The sequence below is a fragment of the Cynara cardunculus genome, assembly GCF_001531365.2.
Source record: "Cynara cardunculus var. scolymus isolate 2C chromosome LG 16, CcrdV1, whole genome shotgun sequence".
NCBI lineage: Eukaryota > Viridiplantae > Streptophyta > Magnoliopsida > Asterales > Asteraceae > Cynara > Cynara cardunculus.
In genome coordinates, this window is record NC_037543.1 from 17634577 (window position 1) to 17656564 (window position 21988).

The 21988-nt window shown below is 35.4% G+C and overlaps 3 protein-coding genes across 3 annotated transcripts; all 3 read left to right on the forward strand.

The window, feature by feature from the left end:
• The first annotated feature begins 4660 nt into the window (after positions 1 to 4660).
• On the forward strand, positions 4661 to 4945 carry LOC112529057 (glycine-rich protein DOT1-like). Its single transcript, XM_025140132.1, has one exon. The coding sequence runs from the start codon at positions 4661 to 4663 to the stop codon at positions 4943 to 4945; it is 285 nt and encodes a 94-aa protein (XP_024995900.1).
• An 893-nt stretch (positions 4946 to 5838) lies between these two features.
• Positions 5839 to 7495, forward strand: LOC112499722 (uncharacterized protein At2g34160-like). Its single transcript, XM_025103062.1, has 8 exons — positions 5839 to 6025; positions 6487 to 6535; positions 6645 to 6707; positions 6812 to 6876; positions 6957 to 7031; positions 7121 to 7204; positions 7294 to 7344; positions 7417 to 7495. The coding sequence occupies exons 1-7, from the start codon at positions 5876 to 5878 to the stop codon at positions 7339 to 7341; spliced, it is 534 nt and encodes a 177-aa protein (XP_024958830.1). The 5' UTR covers positions 5839 to 5875; the 3' UTR covers positions 7342 to 7344; positions 7417 to 7495.
• A 2380-nt stretch (positions 7496 to 9875) lies between these two features.
• Positions 9876 to 20647, forward strand: LOC112499670 (DNA repair protein XRCC4). The gene is made up of 5 exons (XM_025102993.1): positions 9876 to 10119; positions 10198 to 10340; positions 13457 to 13585; positions 19073 to 19195; positions 20216 to 20647. Exons 1-5 carry the CDS (start codon positions 9993 to 9995, stop codon positions 20435 to 20437), a joined length of 744 nt encoding a protein of 247 aa, XP_024958761.1. The 5' UTR covers positions 9876 to 9992; the 3' UTR covers positions 20438 to 20647.
• Positions 20648 to 21988: the final 1341 nt, after the last annotated feature.

A 21988-nucleotide genomic window follows, 5' to 3' on the forward strand; every position in this document is an offset into this window, starting at 1 on the left:
TATAAAAATAATTTGATATAATTAATATTAATATAAAATTAAAACTAGTAAATAAATATTAATTAATAATAATAAATGATAACAAATATTAATGATGATTATAATTGAAAAAAATGGGAAAAACCTCCTAAAACCTACTAGCAGTTTGATAAGCTGACTAAAAATAATGCCTAAATTTCTAAATAAAAATATTTACATTTTAGTCATTATGGTTGCTATTTTTACACTTTTGATCTCTTTGACTAACTTATGCCGAGAGTTTCGTTAACTCAGGAATATTTTGGTCTTCTTTTAATCATTTTAGTTTAATTTCAAGATAATATATATATATATATATATATATATATATATACACACCCCAACTAATATAATATGCATATTATTAATATTTGAGTAAATTATGATTTTCATTTATGTAGTTTGTAATTTGTTGTTGTTTTCGTGACTGAAACTGAATCTATTAAAAATCCTCCATTTAGTTTAGTGGTAACTTAGTCTTTTTTATTTTTGTTTATTAAATATCTTTTTTGGTATTTTAGTCCTTGTGATTTTTTTTGTTTATTGATTATCTTTTTTGGTATTTTAGTCTTTTTGATTTAATTAAACATCAAACCACGGGAACGAAAATCGTAGTTTATTCCATTTTTTTTTGGCCCAGTTGAAGAAAGTGTTGAATTAAGTGATCCAACAAAAAAATTAATTATGGAGTTTGACTAGAGTGCCATGAGAAAGTGACATGTCACAATAGCACTGTGATACTAAGAGTATGGTCGTCTCGACTATTTTGCCATGCGATAATGACATCTGTCACAAGAGCACCCATGGTATTGAGAGCATGGTTATCTTAACTATTGTGCCATGCGGCTGTGACACCTGTCATGGTAGCACCGGTTATACCAAGTGTTTGGTGGTCCCGGCGATTGTGTCATGCAATAGTGACACTGACACAATATAACAACTAGATCTTTGGTAAGGTGAAATCCCAAGTCCAATATGTGTTTCACCATTAGAATAGTTTGATTAATATTTTGAAGTTGGATTATATTGGGTATCATCTTTTAGGCAAGAAATAGACTCAAACGGGTGAAAAATAGGAAAAATTATCAATACAATTACAGGTCATGGATAATGCCTGACGATATTGCCATTGGTCACAATAGCATGTCAAGGGGCGCCAAGGGAGAAATGGATCCTTACAATCCGGGCAATTGTGCGCGGTGAAAGTGACAAGGGCACAAGCGCTTGTCACTATTATGGGCGACCTGTAGTGCTTAAAATCGGGATTTTCTTCATTTGATCATAATTTTTTCACTTCTTCTCCATTTTGGACGATTCAAGTTGATATGGATCCGTAATTCGAAGCCCTTCAAGATGGAAAGAATGAGGATTGAACTTTCCTGGAAGATATGGGGTTCTTATAAGTCAAAATGTAAGCTTTTTTTTGGGGGGGGGGGGGGGTGGATGATATTTATGGTTTGATTTATGAATCTAATTTGGGGTTGCTTTTGGAGTATGGTGAATTTGTTTATGACCCATATGAAGGTCCTGGTGATGGATGTTGTGGACCTGAAGCTTTTACCAAAGGAAACTCAAGTTGTGAAGTAAAACTTAGATTTAGTCTAAATCTAGCAAGATGAGTTCAAGTTGCTTTGTGAAAACAATGTACATGCCAAAATGAGTATTTTGAAGTATTAAAGTGCTTTCTTTGATGTTTATCAAATGTGTGGAGTATTTGACTAAGTTTACACATGTGGTAAATTTGAGTTAGTAAATCTTATGAAATACACTTTGGTGAACAAATCTCAAAAATGTGAACCTTTGGTAATTTATTGTACAAATGGAGATTTCTGATATAAATGCACTTTGGTGTATTTGGTTTTATAAATCGTTTGAAAAATGCATGTTATTGTGTTATGGGACATTTTGAGAATATAAATGGTATGATTTAAATGGAAAATGATTTGTCCCAACTGATGAGGTGTTTTTGAGTTAATCATGTCTTTGGAACATGTATTTGCATAAACGTCAGTTACGTTTTATTGCTTTTGATGACATTTATGAAATAGTCTATTGGGTTCTTGGGGATATTTGTCCTGTTTAATTTGCTCTATGTCGAGCTTTTGGAGTTATATGCAGTTATGGCATAATTATTTGATATATTACACCTTTTGATCGATGACCGATGACTGACTTCAAGAGCCCACACCTTATTTGTCTATGAAGGCTTGATGCCTACTTCAAGTTACAATACGAAGTTGGCATCCCCAAGAAAAACCAACTTCTATGCCTATGCAAATGGTACTAGCGACACCGTGATGAGATAAGTGTTAGACTGAGAAGGATTTAGTTTATCGTTGATGTCTTCCACAAATCACAATCACCGTTCGTTTGTAAAAATAATATCTCATACTCCTTTCGTCCTAAAATAAATGTTAATAATAAAAATTATATATGATTTTAAAAATATTTAATTATTACATTTTTTAAATAATTATAAAACAATTTTACTATTAATCATAGAGAGAATTTTTTTTCTATCTCATAATCAAAGGTAGAACAGAGAGGTACATATTTTTAAAAGTGGACATTTATTTTAAAACAAATTAAAGTATAAATGTGGACACTAATTTTAAATTCTAGTAAACAAATAACAAAGTGAATGATCGTGTGAGAAATGAAATTACAGTGAGAAGCGTAAGAAGAGATTTGAACTTTTGATCACTTTTAATCTCATGCAACCACGAACTGTGCTTTAGATGGAAATTGATCTATTGCATCTAGGTGCACTTTATTAGTGTTGACATTCAATTAGGATTAATCTAAGGGTATAGATCTTTTCTTACGCTTCTTACCGGAACCCAACCCCAAATAACAAATCAAATAAAAAAGGGAATTTATTTCTAAGTGTTGCGCTAACTTGTAGTATTGCCTAAGGGTGTTCAAAAACCCGACTAAACCGATCAACGCAACCCAAACCAACCTAACACGAAATAACTCAATCTGAAGCAACCCAAAGTTTAATCGAGTTGTAAAATCTTCAAATTATAGGTATTGGATTGATATCGGGTTACTTTTATTTGAGCCCAATCCAAACCGATGAACCCGATATCATTTTATTTCATAGATTTTAGTATGATTATTGAGTCTCTATTAATATGTACATTAAACAATTACACAATCTCTTACCTTATTCATATACATATATTTTCAATATATTCTCCATCTCTATGTAACTCTTTTGTACATATGTTTAGTAACTGTGAACATATGTATGCAAAATATTGAAAAATTAATTGATATACTTAACATTTAAGAAGTATGGATAGTTGTTCCAAGTGGTTGATGATGAAAAGTAAATGATGAGTAGACTAGAGAAAACAACATATTCAATGTTAGGACAATATTTTGATGTACCAAAATATCAACTCGATCAACCCGTAGAGTTTGGATTGGGCTGCACTTTGGTTTGGTTTGGTTTGGGTTGGGTTGGGTTGGGTTGAGACTTTTCAAACCGCAAGTATGGGCTTGGATTCATAATCGTTTTTTCCATATAGAAAACAAACCCTGAACGTTTCATATATATGAAGCAACATTGTATTAACTTTGCATTTTCATACGTAATAAAAACTGATTTGTGAATGTGCAATATAACAGGTTTGTAAATAATTGGTTTCATAAATATCTCGATTGTTTCATTATATAAATAATGATCATATAACAAATGAATCGTATCATATTCTATAAATATCTCGGTCATAATAAATAAAGGACAAGATAAATATCTCAAATGTTTTTTAATATCAAGTTTGCATTGTTTGTAACATTTACATGGTTTATATTTAAAACTCTGTATGTGTGTATATATATATGTATATATGTAGGTATGTACCATAGATTTGTGTATATAAATTATACTTAATGATTTAATATATATTTTTAGAAAAATGTTTCAAATATTAAGGAGTCGTTTACCAAACGCTTACAGGCAAGAGAAATCACCTTCACTTAACTTATCGTTTAACATTCTTGGCCAAAGTGGATTATTTGTAAACGTATTTTCTGTTACGAACTGGATAAAATTCTCGATAATTGTTATGCTTCTTATAGGGTAAGATTGTCGGTTCTTTTCGTGCTCAATTGGTAAAGTAAGTGATTAGTAAGCGACAATTGCATACATTTTTTTTTCTTGAACCCGAAGTGAAAAGAAAAATATTTTTTTTTATTTATGTTATCGAAAGGGGAGGAAAATGAAGGGAAAAAAATGAAAGAAAATAAATTTTCATGTTCTTGAACATGAGAGAAATGAAAAAAAATATGTCAATTTTACTAATATACCCTTCAAAAATATACTCTTTCCTTCTCTTCTCGTTTCTCCCACATTTAGGAGGAAAATTTTGAGACCAAACTTTTTAGGTGGCGTTTGGTTCACGTAATGGAGTGTGTCGGAATTGAAATGTGTCAAATGAATTAGAATATGATGTAGTTTTTGGTTCACATAATGGAATATGTTGGAACTGAAATCTATCTAAGGAATTGGGATCTGAAAGAATTGTAATGTGATTTAATCATGTTTGACCATGTATTTGGTTGACAAGAATTGGAATGGAATCAGTCACAAAAATTTGAATTTGTCTGTTTGGTTCATCGAATATATATTATAATGGTTTCGGGTAGAGGCAGTTACGGTATCAATGGTGGTGGCAGTAGTGGCAGTGGTGTTGACTGTGGTGGTGGTGGTGGTGGCGAAGGCGACGACGGTGGTGGTAATGACAAAAGTGGTGGTGGTGATGGGGGTGAAGGTGACAGTGCTGACGATGGTGATGACGGTGGTGGCAGTGACGACGGGTGGTGGCGGCAACAACGACGACAGGAGGTGGTCACGGGCATGACGGTTACGACAACAGTGTTGACATCCATCATGATTGGATGGAATGGAATGGCATAATATAATTAAAGAGTATAACAGGTTTTCATAAAAGATGGTAGAAAGGAATAGAAATTACTTGGTAAAACCTAAGGAATTTACATTCCACCATTTGTGGAATTCTAATTCCTTATGGAAACTTAAAAATGAACCGAATGCACGAATGAGATTTGGTTAATAGAATTGACCATTCCAATTCTTTCAAATTTCGCTGAATTCCAACAAACCAAATGCCACCCAAAGGAATTGAAATGAAATTTAATCATGTTTGACCATGCGTTTGGTTTGGGAGGGATTGGAATGAATCTATCAAAAGAATTTGAATCTCTTTGTTTGGTTCATCGAATTATAGTGGTGGTGGGGTAGAGGTGAAAGTAGTGGGGGAGACAATGGCAACAACAGGGAGGGTTGCGTTACGGTGATAATGGTAATGACGGTGATTGCGACGATGATAACGGAATGGAATGTAATGAACCAAACGGAATGGAATGAATCATTTGTGGAATTTGAATTCCTTGTGGAAATTCAAAAAAATGAACCAAACGGATGAATAAAATTTGGTCAGTGAAATTGACCATTCTAATTCCTTCAAATTCTGCTGGATTTCAACGAACCAAACGTCACCTTAGGGTCCGTTTTGTTTTTGAAATCATTGGTGTGTTAGGTTTATAGGATTTGCAATTGAATTGAATTTTATTATTTACAAATAATTTATAAAAAAATTATAAACAAGTAAATTTTCACCAAAAGAAAAAAAAATAAAAAAAATAAACTAGTATTTGGCGGGAAGCATCTCTAACCGCTAAACTACCATATGAATCAACCAATCCAAGTCATCCACGTGGCGCTTTTTCATTGGAGGAATCAGCCCCTCTCCAACCTATATAAACAAGATCTTCCTTCTATTTTGCAGTAGTAGTCTCACTTCTATCGACGCTGACTTAATTTCAGATGGCAACACAGCAAGAGATTTGTAAAGAGACGGAGATGTCTGAAAAAACCGCCATGGATGAGGCTAATGCAGTCAAGATGTCAAGGAGTTATAGAATTCAAGTTTCTAACACCAAGAAGCCCTTCATCTTCTACCTCAATCTCGCCAAGGTCCTCCTCCCTCGATCTCTCTGTTAGCTTTTGGTTCTTGATTGCCTTTTTGTTCAATCAAATGTCTACATGATACTGTTCTTAATCGCCTTCTGTTTTTGATTCAGTACTGTAAATAACTTTTAAAGTTCATGTGGATCGAGTTTTCTTATTTGGCAATCGAATTTAAAGTTTATTGTTTTTTAAACTAGGGCTTAAATCTGTCTCGTCGATAAGTGTGATCTCAGTTTTAATCAGCGATTAAAAGTCGCAATCCTGCTCAATTAATTCATCAACGTGTGTTTTCACTAGGGTTTAATGCCATAACCTTGAAGAAATTTCTTGTTAATTAACCATATATATGTCTAGGGATATGAATCTATGATAGTCACAATCCTTTTCTGTTCTTTTGGGTAGATTCTATCTTGAGATTTGTTTGATGAAATTCTTTCATGAATTGATTTAATCTGTTAACATTGCAGAGATCCATCAGCCGTTACAACAGCGTGGAGCTTACAGCTTTGGGAATGGGTTAGACTTTTTAACTATACAAGTTCTGCAACTTTTGGCAATAATCATCAAGAAGATAATGCGTCCTAGAACTTGCTTTGAATGACTTGTATTTATGTGATTCATGCAGCCATACCAACAGTTGTTGTAATTTCAGAGATTCTGAAAGGAAACGGACTGGCAACTCAGAAATGTAAGCATCCCATAATCATCAAGAAGATGATCTCAATTCTTTGTCAAATAAGAAGTATCAAAGATTAGTTTGATCTGAATTTCTTTTTATGGTACTGATCACAGTGATCTCCTTATCTACCATCAAAACGACCGATAAATCCACTGGCAGATTGATTCAGAAGGCCAAGGTTTGTTCACTTGCTATTACTATTTCCGAAATCTGTTGCTAGTATCCATCATCTTATAGCCTCATCACTCTTGATTTCAGATTGAAATTGTAATGGCAACAACTGAGCAATCTGATAATGCAATGACATTGAAGAATAAGAGTGCTAAGCCTAAGGTTAATTGTCTTAATATGCTCACAAAGTAGTTCAGCTTCTTCTGACATTATAATTAGTTTTACAGTAAATATCTTACTTTCTCTCATAGGCTGAAGTTGAGTCAGGGAAAACAAAGAAGAAGACCAAAGGAAAATTAGCAGCTGCTCCGGAGATCACTGCTTGTAAATTGCAGGTGGGTTTTGATCCAAGATTTTGGATTTGATCAATTAAGTCATGAAGTTGTGTGGTCTGATCACTCTCTTTGATCATCATTGATTACAGGATGAAACTGTTAATAGCAAGGACGATGTGAAGAATGCAGATACGTAAAAGGTCGGTTTTGTTGCAGTAATCATGTTGATTTGGAGTAAATTTGTTGCAGTTAAAGTGATTCTTTTCTTGCAGACTGATTGGACCTGAGAAATCTGAAGAGAATGTTGATATGCAGAAGTGAAGGTATTAAGTGTTGTTGTATATGCTGGCTGTTACATATATACATTTAGAGAACATCAGGTTGTTAAGCTTTCAGACTTGTTGATAGAATGATATCTCCTGCAATTCTTAAATCCAATTAACATGATTTCATAATCCAAATCTGGTAGTTTACTGGAACAATATGGGTAATCTCATCAAGAAGGATGCTTGTAAGTTGAATCTCATCTCAAAATTTACGAGTTGGGTTGCATTTTTTTAATGAGTTGGGTCCGGTATGCAACTACAAGGACCCAACTCATTAAAATTCCATAACCACCCGGATTGACTCATTAGAAACATGCAACGATGGGAGGTTTCGTTTTAATTTTTCAAATAGGATCGAGGTGCATTAAAAATATCAAATCACATTGTGAAAAACTAATGTCAAAACTTGGAAGAGATGATAATGGGGTCGAAGTTAAGATGGTTGGACTTGCGGGTGTTGGATGGGTCGATTGAAATTACATTTTATTTTAAATGATATAGTTTTTACTAAAGTCGAAACAAGTCAAAATGGGTCGAACGAGTCAAACATCGTTTAATTCTTACAACCTTCTAAATCGTTGTACTACAACAACTATAGATTATTATTTCAATACTATAATTTAATTTCTCTAATCATATTTAATATATTGGATAATTATAAAATGCAAAAAATGACAAAACAGTTAAAACAAAGTTAACCAAATTTCAAAGCCCTGCTGGGCTTTTGAGTTTTTGACTTTTGACTTTTGACTTTTGAAGGCATGGATTTTTTTTTCTTAAGAGTAATGATGAAACATATAATAACGAAAATGAAGATTAGACCCGTTAATTCTACGAATACTCGAAAAAGATCTTTTTAAAAAATTCTTTGATTCAAAGAATACCGAACTTTAGTCTTCAAATCCGAGTTCATCGTGAACTCAAAATTTGGAAAGAAAATGGAAGTTCTTGAATTTCAGTTCTGACAATTCATGTTAGACAAACATGAGGTAAATAGGAAAGCCAAAACAAAAATGGTTCGAAACTATCGCCAAACATAAAAATTTCAAAGGAAAATGTTAATAGTAGCAAAAAACACAAAAGTGTCCAAAGATATATTTAAACAGCGCTTCAGGCCTTATGCAGGACATGCTCCTCGATCTTGTTTCAAGTTTCGAATCAACCGGTAGTGAACCTGAAACAAAAAATGGTCCGAAACTATGGCCAAACATAAAAACCCAACCGAAAATGTAAATAGTAGCAAAAAACACAAAAGTGTTCAAAGACATATTTAAACAGCGGTTCAGGCCCTACGTAGGGGCATGCTCCTCGTTTCAAGCTTCGAATCAACAGGTAGTGAGCCGATCATAAGTTATGGTCGTTTAAGCGGTATATCTCTTTTAGTCCGATCATAAGCCTCCAAAAACAATAAAGCCTAGTCCTTCACGTCATCAAAACTATGTTTCTGTTCCATGTTATTTATTGGAAATTGTACTTTTGTCCATATATTTTCCAAATTATGGTTCTCATCTCTCTTGTTTACAATTCACTGTTTCATAAAACCACAAGGGTAATGTCTGATTGTTTAAGTTTGAGCTCCAATGATCAAAAGTGCCTGAAGGTCTCAGTTCAAATTCAAGGAGGAATAAAAATTATCTTGTGGCCACGAATGTTCAAATATGATGACTCTGTACTACCTACAAAACAAGTGGTCGTCCTGATATTGATCGGTTCACATAACGGGATGAATATTCAGGTTAATAAAAAAATTAACTGTTTCATAATTAAACCATTACGGAATTAGGGGTTGTTTGTTTACCTCTTAATAGTTCCATTAAGAGGCAACATTTGAATCGTTAAGAGGTGAATCTTATTTGACAAAAAAAATCTGCTTCTTAGTGGTTCTAAAACTCTTTGAATGATTTTATATCATTGGTCTCCCTTAACCATTGAACACCATAATTTTATTGTAAACAATTATCAAACAATTATATTTCATTTTACGCTATATCATGAGATACTCTTAATCATTCTGACGTTACAGGGTTGTTTGTTTACCTCTTAATAGTTACATTAAGAGACAACCTCTGAATCATTATGAGGTGAATCTTGTTTGACAAAAAAAAAAAAGACTACCTTTTAATGATTCTAAAACCACCTAAATAATTTTATATCCTGGATCTCCCTTAACCATTAAAAACCGTAATTTCATTGTATACAATTAACAAGAGCTTCTTAATTATTTTGACCACTTAATCATTCTGCATTAAACCATTCAACAATAACCAAACAACAATCATTTTACACCAAACCATTCAGTAACTTTAGAACTGAAAGTTGGAGTTATGTAATTTCGATAGCAGAGTCTACTCTTTTCCTTGCTAAAAACGAACTTCATATAGGTAAACAACCTTAAGTAATTGAACATCTTGGATTTGATTAGAACCGAACCCTTGTTGTTCAGGGATGCTTTCATTTGAAAGAGCCGAGGCGGGATAATCGTTCTCCTTCCCTGACAGGCACACAGCTTTTGATGGTCGGCCATGGATTCAGCAAGACACACATGCTTGAAACTCCAAATCTCCCAACCAATCTTCATCAAAGGCACCTGGTTCTCTTCTCACTTCCATCTTTCCATCACCGATGCTCTAAACGCTTGGACTTGCGACGGTATCATTACTTCTTTCAATCACTTAAAGTAGGTCTTCTCTTAATTTTATTTCAGATTTCTTGATTTCTTTTTTGCAGCATCAGAAGAGGAGGTGAAGGAGAGAGCGTCTAATTGGGACCAACCGATATCGGAGTACATCGATATGTCGGAGCGATATCTAGGGTTTCAACAGCCCGGTTCGGTTTACGGGTTTGCTGATGCTGGAGGAGGCTACAAAAGAGTAGGTACTCTTAAATTAGTCTTGATTATCGTTCCAATTGTTAACTTTTAGAACCTTGGTGCTTTGCAAACAAACCTTATTTGCAAGAACGAACGTTTTTTACTTCCAAAATCAAGCATTCTAGCAACTTGTAGCATCTTTTAGCAACTTTGCAGGACCCATCTGTTTCTTTACAAAGAAACCAAGTGATAATTCTGAAATCATTGTTTGCATAATTCGGTTTAACTTGTTACTAAGCAAAAGACTTTTACTATTGGCATTTGGGATTAGTAGCAACAATGAGAGAGACATCAAAGATTCTTAGTCAAGGAAGATAAAAGTTTGTATTTTCAATATGAAATCAGACCTTTGAATTTCTAGTCTAGATTGTCATCTTTCAGATAATTGTGTGCTTGATTTCTGTGGTATGCTTCATTTATGAAAATGATGAAGCTTGTGCCTTCCCCTCATATATATTATTCTGTTATTAACGCTATAGGATCATGATTTCCAGAAAAAAAGAAGAAGAATATTCAATATTGTTTGTCCTTAAGGGCATTTTGCTCTTTCATCTGGTGTCTTCATACAAGAAATACTTGAACTTTTCATGATTAGCTTATTCCCCTGGACCTATGTAGAAAATGAGCTTTTTGTCTTCTCTTTCGGCTTAGTAATGGCAGCTTCAGGGACCTAGTTACCTGCAATACCGAGAGATTGAAGAGCTATTCTTTAATATTTGTTTGCCTTTTTAAGTTTCATCATCCGTCTTCTATTTCATGACTGGATACCTTGCCATGTCAACTCGCTCACTCTTCCTTCTATTGATAAAAGAGAAAAAGGTTAAGGCCTAGAGAAAGATGCGACTTTATATTAGTCTTGAAGTGGGCCACACATAGCCTAAACCGTGTTGCATATACTCCTACATTGTTTCCGACTTTTGCCATCAAAATCCTAAAACTCATATTTGCTACCTCTTGACAACAATGCTACAGATGCTTTGAGACACATAGATCATATGTCAATACAAGGCTCAACGCTTCAACATCAACCGGATTTGCTGTTGTTAGGATCTATAATCAAATCACACATTATTCACATGGTTCAACAATTTGCCTACATCCATGATTGTTGCTAGGATTCTTATTTACTTCGTATACCTACCTCATGCATTTTCAGTAACACACATCCATAGAAGAAAGACTTTGCTCCATGCATATGAAGAGAACTAGTAAGAGAGAGAAACTGTATCATGAATCGACAACTTATTAGCATAACTGTTTTCTTTCAGAATTTGGGTCGTAGAGCATGAAACTTTATGTTTGAGATAATTGCTAGTTGAAGATAGCATTTGAATTTATGCAGTATATATATATATATGTGTGTGTGTGTGTGTGTGTGTGTGTAGTAAATCTATAACTATGTAGTGCCTTTTGTCTTTGAATGAAATGCACCATGAAGGTTATTTCAGTTGGTAGTAAGTTTTCTGGGGTGGGGTGGTTTTGTTGGGACATTTGATAAAAACTAAATGAAAAAGTGTGAATTGATTAATAGTTCTCAATGATTTAGAAGCTTTATGTTGAACTGAAACTGAATGAAAAAGTGTTGTCTATATGAAACATTCGAGTAACATGAATAAGCAAACCAAACCAAACGATCCCAGTATATTCTGTCCGTGGGTGAGGTCTCGGGGGTAAGATGTACGTAGAATTGACCTCTACCCCAAGGAGTAGAGCTGCGGCTGTTTCCATGAAGCAAAACCTGTGAAAAGTGTGAGCATGCTAATAAAGATGTTGTACAATGTTAATCTTATGAGTAACATGAATCTACAATATTATCCTATGAACTTCTCAAATAAGGTGTTGCTTGATATAATTAAAATCCTATCTTCAAAATGACAAAATGGCTATATCTTAAGTGACATGATTTAAGCATCATCCATCAAAGTTTGTACTTTGAATTTTTGAAATTTTAATTTAAGCATCATGCCGAATAAAGAAAAACAGTGTTATATACAAAAAATGAACAATTAATTTACAATTTTAAAATTCCGAACTTAAGATGAAAATAGCATAAATTTAAACAAACGACCATATTATAACACCTTTTAGTAAGGAATCTAGTTAAATAAAAAAACATTTTATGTAGATTAAAATTCAAAGTTATGATTTTTCCACAATGTACAAGTATTCATGACAGTCTTTTATTCAAATTTAAGAATACTCTTTTTCTTATTTTCCAATAAAGTACTTTTGGTCTCTTCTCCAACATTTCCTCTCACTCTTTTAAAGAAACTTCTAAAAATCACATTCCCAAAAATCCGTCTTTGTTTTCTCGTTGTCTTAACTCTCAACAAATATGAAAGGAACCATTCTCGATGAATGATAATCTTTGGAATCACAAGTGATTACGACAATTGCTTTAAGCTCACCCTTAAGGGGATCATACTGGTAACCGGTGATCCATTATGTAATAGCTTCTATCTGTTTTCTTCTAATTTCATTTTGCAAATTCTTGGAGTTCCATTTTTGTTGAAGATGTGCAAGATGGATATGATTGTCAAAAAGCTTTTAATGAATAGGTAAATAGTGATGTTTCTTGCTGAATCACGGAGAGGTTGTCTTAAGGACTCGGTTGTTCTCTTTTTCATCGAAGAACCAAACGTCTGATTGATCCAGAAGTTAAGACCATTCAGATGTGTCAAGTGATAAAAACATCCCCATAATAAGAGTTACAAGCCATTTACCGAATACTTACCGGGTAGGCGCTTAGCGGTAAGAGTTGCCACCTCACTTACCTTATTGGGTGATATTCTCGGCCATCAAAATGGATTGTTGGCAAGCGTCTTTTATCCGGTAACCCTTTCTCCCCCACTTACTGAGTAAGATTTCTGGTACATGTGGTAAGTGCTTACCAGTAAGAGTTTAGTAAACGGCCCCCTAGTTTGATAGAGAGTCCTAAGCTTCCATATGCTTATTTGTTTAGCTTATAGTGCATTCATTTGGGTCTTTTTCGATATACCAACATAACAGGAAAGTTGAGTGCTGTTCATTCCTTACTTTGTCGGTTTGATCCTCTTGTTTCCAGAAGGGCTTAAAGATCAACTTTCTAATTCTTTACTCTTTTGAAATCCTTTGCAGTTATCATGGACTTTCGATAAAGAAGGTACGAAGCTAGAGTGGCGATGGAAATTTAAACCAGCTGAAAATTGTAAGACGATAACTGCAGGAATATTGGACTTCCTGATGGATGCTAACATACGTTTAAGTGTAAGATAATGCATTGCCGTTTTGATTCATATCTTCAGATTGTTTACTATGCTTGTAATATTGAGGATCTGATGTAAATTGGTAACAATTGACTGATTGAATATTGAAATTGAAACATAAAATGGTAGGTTCCAGACTTTCGAGAGGTCTGGTTCTCTCCCTAAGAGTTTTCACTCAGTTTGAATATACAAAACAAAGTGCCTACCACTAACAACTTTTCTCCACTCAAAGGAAACTCTCTCACGCTCCTTATTCCACCGAAGAGTACCAAAAATACCCTTCTCTTATTTACATTAACAACTAAGACCCTTTAACTATTTAGACCCTCTTCTTGTAAGTAAAATGAATAGGAGGCTTATCAATACCTCCCTCCAAAACTTTCACCTTGTCCTCAAAGTGACTGTTGGGAAACTGTTGAATCAAAGCTTCTTCTAAATTCTTCCAAGTAGCTTCAAAATTTGATAACCCCTTCCATTTAACCAAAACTTCTAAGCTTCCTGGGTCACCTTGCACCATTGCTTCAGGTTCCACTTATAGTACCATCTCTTCAGTCAATTGAGCTGGAATGTCTTTCGAAGATGCACAATTTCCCACAGCTTTTGGAAGTTGAGACACATGGAAAACAAGATGTATCTTCACCCCCTTCGGTAAGTCCAAACGATAAGCCACTTTACTAATCTTCTCCAACACTTTTTAAGGACTATGCCAACAATTTTGGGCTGTTCCCTTTAACCAAAGATTTCTGTCGGTACGATCTCAATTTCAAGAACACCCACTCACCCGAAACCAAGTCCAGTTCTGTCCTTTTCAAATCAGCATGTTGTTTCATTCTGCATTAAGCTTTCAAGAGATGTATTCTCACTTCATCCCAAATCTCATCCCGATTCATCAATTCGACATCAACCGATTGGACTATAGAGGAGAAACTCTTATATCTCAATAGCGGGGGTGGATCTCGGTCATATAACACTTTGAAAGGAGAACATTTAAGGGTTGTATGGAAAGCTGTATTGTACGACAATTCAGCCGATGGTAACCATCTACTCCATTGACTAGGTCGATCTGAAATCCAGCATCTTAAGTATTGTTCCAACCTCCTATTAACAACTTCTGTCTGCCCATCCATCTGCGGATGATAGGCTGTGCTGAACTTCAAAGTTGTGCCTTGCAGCTTGAATAACTTTATCACGATAAGAGATTATAGAACTTGGTATGCCATGCAAGCGTACAATTTTCTTTGACAAAAATCTCTGCTACGGAATGAGCTGTAAATGGATGCTTCAGTCCCACAAAGTGAGCGTACTTGCTGAACCTATTGACCACCACTAGAATAGAGTTTATTCCTCCCGAAGTAGGCAATCCCTCAATGAAATCCATCGAGATATCGTTCCATATTGTACTCGGAAGTGATAACGGTTGTAGCAGACCCGAAGGAGACCCACTTAACACTTTGTTTCTTTGGCACGTTTCACATTCTTTCACCATATTTGACACATTTTTTCTCATGCCTACCTAGAATAATTCTGCTGCCATTCTTTGATATATTCTTTCCTCCCCATTATAACCACCAATGGGTGTCGCATGAAATTCTTCGAATATAAGGGAATAATCCCCGATTTCCTAGGCACCACCAATCTGCCTTTAAAGAATAACAGATCTTGCTGCAACTCAAACCCTTTATGCGCACCTGCATCTTCCAATAAGTTTGCTTTTATTTTCATCAAGAACAAATCTTTTTCCAGCTCTTTATTAATATTTTCCACTGCCTCCATGATGGTATACTCAAATTCAAACATTCCAAGCTTTCTTCCTTACGGGAGAGTGCATCAACAGCCTTATTTGCACTCCCTTGTTTGTACACAATCGAGAGATTGTATCCCATCAGCTTACTCATCCATTTATGATATTTTGGTTCCACCACACGTTGTTCCAACAGGTATTCCAGACTCTGTTGGTCGCTGCGAATTGTAAAGTGTCGTCCCAACAAATAAGGTCTCCATTTTTTAACTGCTAGAACAATAGCCATAAGTTTCTTCTCATACGTCGACTTCTGCCGAGCTCTCGTCCCCAGCACCTGACTAAAGTAAGCCACAAGTTGTTCTTTCTGCATTAGAACAGCCCCCAAACCAAATCCCGAAGCGTCTATCTCCACCACAAAATCTGACGAAAAATCAGGAAGTTTAAGCACCGGAGGTGAGGACAAACTCTCCTTTAACTTTTCAAAAGCCATTTGTGCCTCCTCGGTCCAACCAAATTGATTTTTCTTTAACAAATCCGTGAGAGGACTAGCTATAACTCCATATCCTCTAATGAACTTTCTGTAATACTCCCGACAATCCCAGAAAACCTCTTAATTCTGACACTGTACGAGGCACTTTCCAATCTAGTATTGCCTTAATTTTAGAATCATCAACCTTTACTCCTTTACTAGAAATGATGTGGCTTAAATACCCCAAACTCTCCCGACCGAATTCACATTTCTTCTTATTGGCATACAATTTATAATGAGACAACAAATCAAACACTTGTCTCAAATGGCCAAGATGCTCCTCCATTGATCGGCTGCAAACCAATATATCATAAAAAAACTAGCACAAATTTTCTCAAATAATTCTTGAAAACTTCATTCATCAGCCCTTGAAATGTAGAGGGTGCATTTACTAAACCAATGGGCATTACCTTGAATTCGTAGTGACCTTGGTGCGTCCGAAACGCCGTTTTTTGAATGTCTTCATCCTTAATACGAATCTGATGATATCCTGATTTTAAATCAAGCTTAGAAAACACTTGAGCAGTGAGCACCATGCAACTCATCCAACAACTCATCTATAACCGGTATAGGAAATTTATCTACTACGGTTGCCTTGTTTAAAGCTCTATAATCGATGCAAAATCTCCAACTGCCATCTTTTTTAACTAACAATATCGGACTTGAAAAAGGGCTGCTGCTCGGTCTTATAATTTATGCTTCTAGCATCTCCTTTACCAATTTTTCGATCTCGTCCTTTTGATAACGAGGATAGCGATAGGGCCTTACATTAACTGCATCTGTACCCTCTTTCAAAATAATCTCATGCTCCTTGCCTCTCATCGGTGGTGACCCCTTCGGCATATTAAACACATGATCAAATTCTTTCAAAACAGTTTGTACCGTTGGTAAAACTTCTTGGGACACTTCACTAATCAACATACAAGCCCCAAACTCCATTAACACGGCTTGACCTTCCTGTTGGATTAGTTTTCCCATAGTCTTCAATGAAACTAAAGATTTACCCAAAGCTGGATCACCTTTCAATGCCACCGACTTTCCTCCGACCGTGAACTTCATAACCTGCTGCTTCCGGTTGGTATAGGTTGCTCCCAACGTTTCCAACCACTGTATCCCCAAAATCACATCACTGTTACCCAATTGAATGGGCAAAAAATCCTCGACAACGTCCAAACTTTGCACCGTCAAAATAACATGTCTACAAATTCCATCTCCCATCACCTTATTCCCTGTCCCCATCGTTATTGTATATTCCTTCGTTTTATCGACCTTGAGATTCAATTTTTCAAGAATCTCTTTCGAAATGAAATTGTGCGTCGCACCGCTATCCATGAGGATTACAACCTTTTGGTCTTCAATGAATCCTTCCATTTTCATGGTTTTAAGATTCGTTAATCCCACCACCGAGTTAAGATGAACCTCCACTTCCTGACCCACCTTGACCACATCAGTTGCGTTTAACGCTGTATTTTCGTCATTATTGTCACCCGATTCAATTACTTCTTCCTCCTAAATCAGCAGAACATTCAATTCCTTCTTCTTATACTTATGGCCCGATGAATATTTCTCGTCGCAACGATAACAGAGGCTCAAGGCTCGTCTCTGTTGTACCTCCTGATCGGACAATCTTCTGTACTCAGATCCTGCTCAGTTTGTCGAATTAGCCATCGTATTTGAATTATTCCCTGAATTAGTACTTCTAGAGATACTCCTATTACCAACAAACATTGACAACAATTTCTTCGATCTTGAGATCGACCTCTCCTTTCAATCACAATATTCTTCACTTCAATTTTCATTGCTATCTCCATCGCTTCCTCTAACGTTACTGGATTTAGGAGACGCACCTTTGCCTTGATTGAATTCTCCAAACCGTTTATGAATTGACTCATAAACACTTCCTCTGGAATTCCTTCTAACGGTGCAGCTAACTCTACGAATTTCATCTTAAATTCTTCCACCGTGCCTTCTTGTTTAACGGGCATAAATTGTTCGCACAAAGTTCTTACCGCCGTCAATCGAAATTGACGCAAAATCAGTCTACGAAGATCCTCCCATCGCAAAATTGGATGACGTCTATTCTCCCATTGAAACCATTTCAGAGCTGCTCCTTCAAACACTATGAAAGAAACGTCAATTTTCTCTTCTTGTGATGATCGGTTCAGAGAGAAATAACGTTCTGCTCTGAGAACCCAACCATTGGGATCGCTTCCGTCAAACGTTGGAATTTCAAGTTTTCGGCCTTTCACAGCTAGGAATCGACTCGATTCCTGTTTGTCGTCGTTCCTCCTCTTCGACCTTCCTGAATTGTCCGCATCCTCTCCATCTGATGAACCTGACGAATTCAATTTACTAGCCACCTTATTGCTTAATTTCTCAATTTGCTGTGCATTTCGCTCCCGACTTTTCTCAATTGAACCAACGTTGCTTTCTAAATCTTCAATTCTTGTTGTCGCACTCCTTGTCGCCATGGCTGAATCTTACCGCTCTGATACCAATTTGGTGTAAATTGGTAACAATTGACCGATTGAATATTGAAATTGAAACAGAAAATGGTAGGTTCCAGACTTTCGAGAGGTCTGGTTCTCTCTGTAAGAGCTTTCACTCAATTTGAATGTACAAAACAGAATGCCTACCACTAACAACTTTTCCCCACTTAAAGGAAAGTCTCTCACGCGCCTTATTCCACTGACGAGTACCAAAAATACCCTTCTCTTATTTACATTAACAACTAAGACCATTTAACTATTTAGACCCTCCTCTTGTAAGTAAAACGAATAGAAGGCTTATCAGGATGTTAAAAGAATTTATTCAAATCTCCAATCTAATATCTCTTTTATTTATTACTCCTCCATCCCAAAATAAACGTATACAATGAAAAAAGGCGCACAGTTTTGGAAAATGTGTAATTATTACATTTTTTAATGAAGTAAATGACAATTTTACTGTTAATAATAGAGGGAATAACGAATTTCTCCATCTCATAATTAAGGGCAGAATTGGAAAGTATGCATTTAACGTTGATGTTTTTAGACAATAATAAAATAGAAATGTCGACACTTATTTTGGGACGGAGGGAGTACTTATTAACGTCGTTGCTATTAAAAATCTGGTATGTTGATGTATCTTGGTTAATTTACCTTATTTGTTTAATATTATTTTCCCTTTCGAAATTTGATATGCTTTTAGTGCTGATAACTTTTCTTCTAATATAATAGGAGGAGGTTGTCATGAAAACACGGTCAAATGAGAAACTTAAAGCGGAAGCTGAGAAGTGTTTAGCGCAAAGTGAGAAGTTTCAGAACGAGAAGGCAGAGTTTGAAACGACAATTTATACAAAGGTACTAACACATTCATAGAAATGAATTGAAGGAAATAAATTAGAGGTTTAAAGGAAATAAACTAAATGACACTACTGATCGAACAGCACGACTTCACAACAGGGGTGCAGGCTTCGTTTGAACCCGTTTTCTTATCTCCCATTGATCCATAGGAGAACCCATTAACTCTCAACTCTCGGGTTTGCTAGTAACTCAAAAGTAGCTACTAATATATCTTCTATAATAATTGAAATTCATCTATTAACTAACATCTCAAAGGATTGTTGTGTGCTTGATGTCATAGACGGCTATTACATCTGAAATTTGATGGAAAAATGTCTGAATGTGTTCCGAGCCCAATTATCTTCAGATGCACCTTATAGCCTCTATTTTGGAACATGCAGTTTTGACACACAGGGAGATTTGTACTCTATCCGTCCCATTGAAAAAGGAGCGACTTTATAAATTAGAAAAGAGTTTAACCGACAATTTTTTTGTGAGCGAGATTCTACCACACACTATACCAAATGAACCTATCTATTGTTAACTATGGCAACGTAGGCTAGTCATATTTGTATGTTCTCGGTTTTAGATGCCCACATCGACTAGACTTGATCATTTCTTCTTTATACATGTTGGAGCCTCCCTTCTCTCCTCCATGGCTCTTTTGGAGAGTATTCTAATGGGGTTTCACATATTCTTACATGATATCAGAGCCAAAGTCTAAAGCTCTAGGGACTGGACTGGACAATCTAGGAAAGCCTGTACTCGTTTATCCCCCTCTAGACGCCGTGCCTGTCTAGTCTCCGTTGGAGGAGGCGTGTTAGAGTCCCACATTAGTTAGATTTAAATGTTTCATGCTCTATATATGTTGGAACCTTCCTTATTTCTTTAAAGGGCTCTTTTGGAGAGTAATTTAACGGGGTTCCATTTATTTTTATACTGGGATCTAGAAAGTTATGCCCCACATCCAACATTAAGATCCTTGAATGCTATTTTATGCAATTGTAATGACAAGAGTTGGATATTTCAATCTTGCAGTTTGTTGGTGTGTTAAACTCAAAGAAATCAAAATTAAGGGAGCTTCGAGACCGACTGTCAAATCAGGAAAGTACTACAAATTTACAGGAAGATGAGGAAGCGTCGACTGACAAAACCGAGACTTTTGATGGTGATAGCGAAGATGAAGACTCCACCATGGATGTTACGAGCACTTCAAAGGATACTCCAGGAAACAAACCTCGTGGTCGAAAAAGGAAGTAAAACCCGTCAATTTAAGTCGTAACCGTAGTGCTTGGTGTATCGCCCTTCGTAAAATGGCACTTCGCTTTCAGTTGTACTTGGTGCTGATATCGAGTCTATGTATATAGAGTTGGGTTTTGCTTTTGGCAAGGAAGGCTTACCACTTATGTCCAAACTTATGTCGCTTTTGGTTTCTACGAAAATGCAAAAAAATTTATACATTGAGCCGTTTACCAACACAAATTGGGTAGCGTTAACCGAGCAAAAGCACAAGTTGGGTAAAAGATTTGGTTTAGAGAAGCTCTAGCTGAAAATGTTTCTTTTCACCAGAAATCTTTTTAGCCTGTTTCTGGGGTTCTTTATACTTTCAAATTAGTATCAGAGGCAAGATCTGCCACTCTAGTCACTTGACACTTGTAACACCCATAATTTTGGAGGAAATGGTTGGTGCATGGCCGGGAAAATGATTGAACAACGGTTGGGCGACCCTACTGTGACCTTCACATGCGATCCTAGGATCTCGGGCAAGGGACACATAAATCACCCGAGGGTTAAAAGCGCGATTTTTTTGGGGTTTTCTTCATTTGGTCATAACTTTTTCATTTCTTATCTGATTTTGACGAATCTTGATTCTATAGATTCGTATTTTGAAGCTCTTCAAGAGGAAATTGAAGAGGATTAAGATTTCTTGGTGGTTCAAGAGTATTTTTAAGGTAATTTGTCATCCCTCTTCATCCGAAAAACCAGGGTTTTAGTGTTCTTCACCCCTTTTCCAATTCTTCCCACTTCAGTGTAATCCATTTTGGTGTAATTTTGGGAGTATTTGTTGTATAATAAGCACTGTGGAATCTAGATAGGTGAGTTTAAGTTGTTTTGTAAAAACTATTTACATGTCAAGAATGTCCATTTTGGACTCTTAAAATGTTTTTCATAAGATTTATCAAATGATGTTGGTTACTTGATGAAATTGCATCTTTGCACATTTAATTTTATCAAATCTTGAGAGGTACACATATTTGGGGTTTTTGGATATTTTGATAAATAAATCATAAGAATGTGTCTTTTGATAATTTATTGCATAAATAAAAGATTATTTGACGGTAATGCACTTTTGGTATTTTAACTTTATAAATCATTCGAAAAATGTGTATGGTTGAGTTGTTGGGCTTATTTTGGGTGTCATTACTTATTTGGAAATGCTTTCTTGAAGTTATGGTGTGTTTTGAGGTTTTGTCCAACCTTTTAATAAAAAATAAAGCTGTTCGTATCAGTTGGGACATAAATTGTATAAAACATAACGTATTTATATTTTATTAGCTTATACTGTTTTTTATGGAATAGTCGATTCATCAGTTACGAACTTTTTTATTTTGAAAAAAGAGATCATAACAATGCTGATATGTCAATTTATTAGTTAAATTTTTTGTTGATATGAATATTTATTTCATTATTGCTACTATATTAATTTTTAATTAAATAATTATGAAAAAAAAATCTTTCCATAATCAATCCTTTGAATTTTACATAACCAATCATTTATCTGGTAAGTATTTATCGTTAAAATTCAACACT

Excerpts from the sequence above, each read along its gene's own strand:
- LOC112529057 (XM_025140132.1), top strand. The coding sequence starts at position 4,661 with ATGGTTTCGGGTAGAGGCAGTTACGGTATCAATGGTGGTGGCAGTAGT.
- LOC112499722 (XM_025103062.1), top strand. The coding sequence starts at position 5,876 with ATGGCAACACAGCAAGAGATTTGTAAAGAGACGGAGATGTCTGAAAAA. Across the intron at positions 6,708-6,811 it reads CGGACTGGCAACTCAGAAAT|TGATCTCCTTATCTACCATC; the intron begins GTAAGCATCCCA and ends TACTGATCACAG. Across the intron at positions 7,032-7,120 it reads ATAAGAGTGCTAAGCCTAAG|GCTGAAGTTGAGTCAGGGAA; the intron begins GTTAATTGTCTT and ends TTTCTCTCATAG.
- LOC112499670 (XM_025102993.1), top strand. The coding sequence starts at position 9,993 with ATGGATTCAGCAAGACACACATGCTTGAAACTCCAAATCTCCCAACCA. Across the intron at positions 10,341-13,456 it reads CTGGAGGAGGCTACAAAAGA|TTATCATGGACTTTCGATAA; the intron begins GTAGGTACTCTT and ends AATCCTTTGCAG. Across the intron at positions 19,196-20,215 it reads AAACGACAATTTATACAAAG|TTTGTTGGTGTGTTAAACTC; the intron begins GTACTAACACAT and ends TCAATCTTGCAG.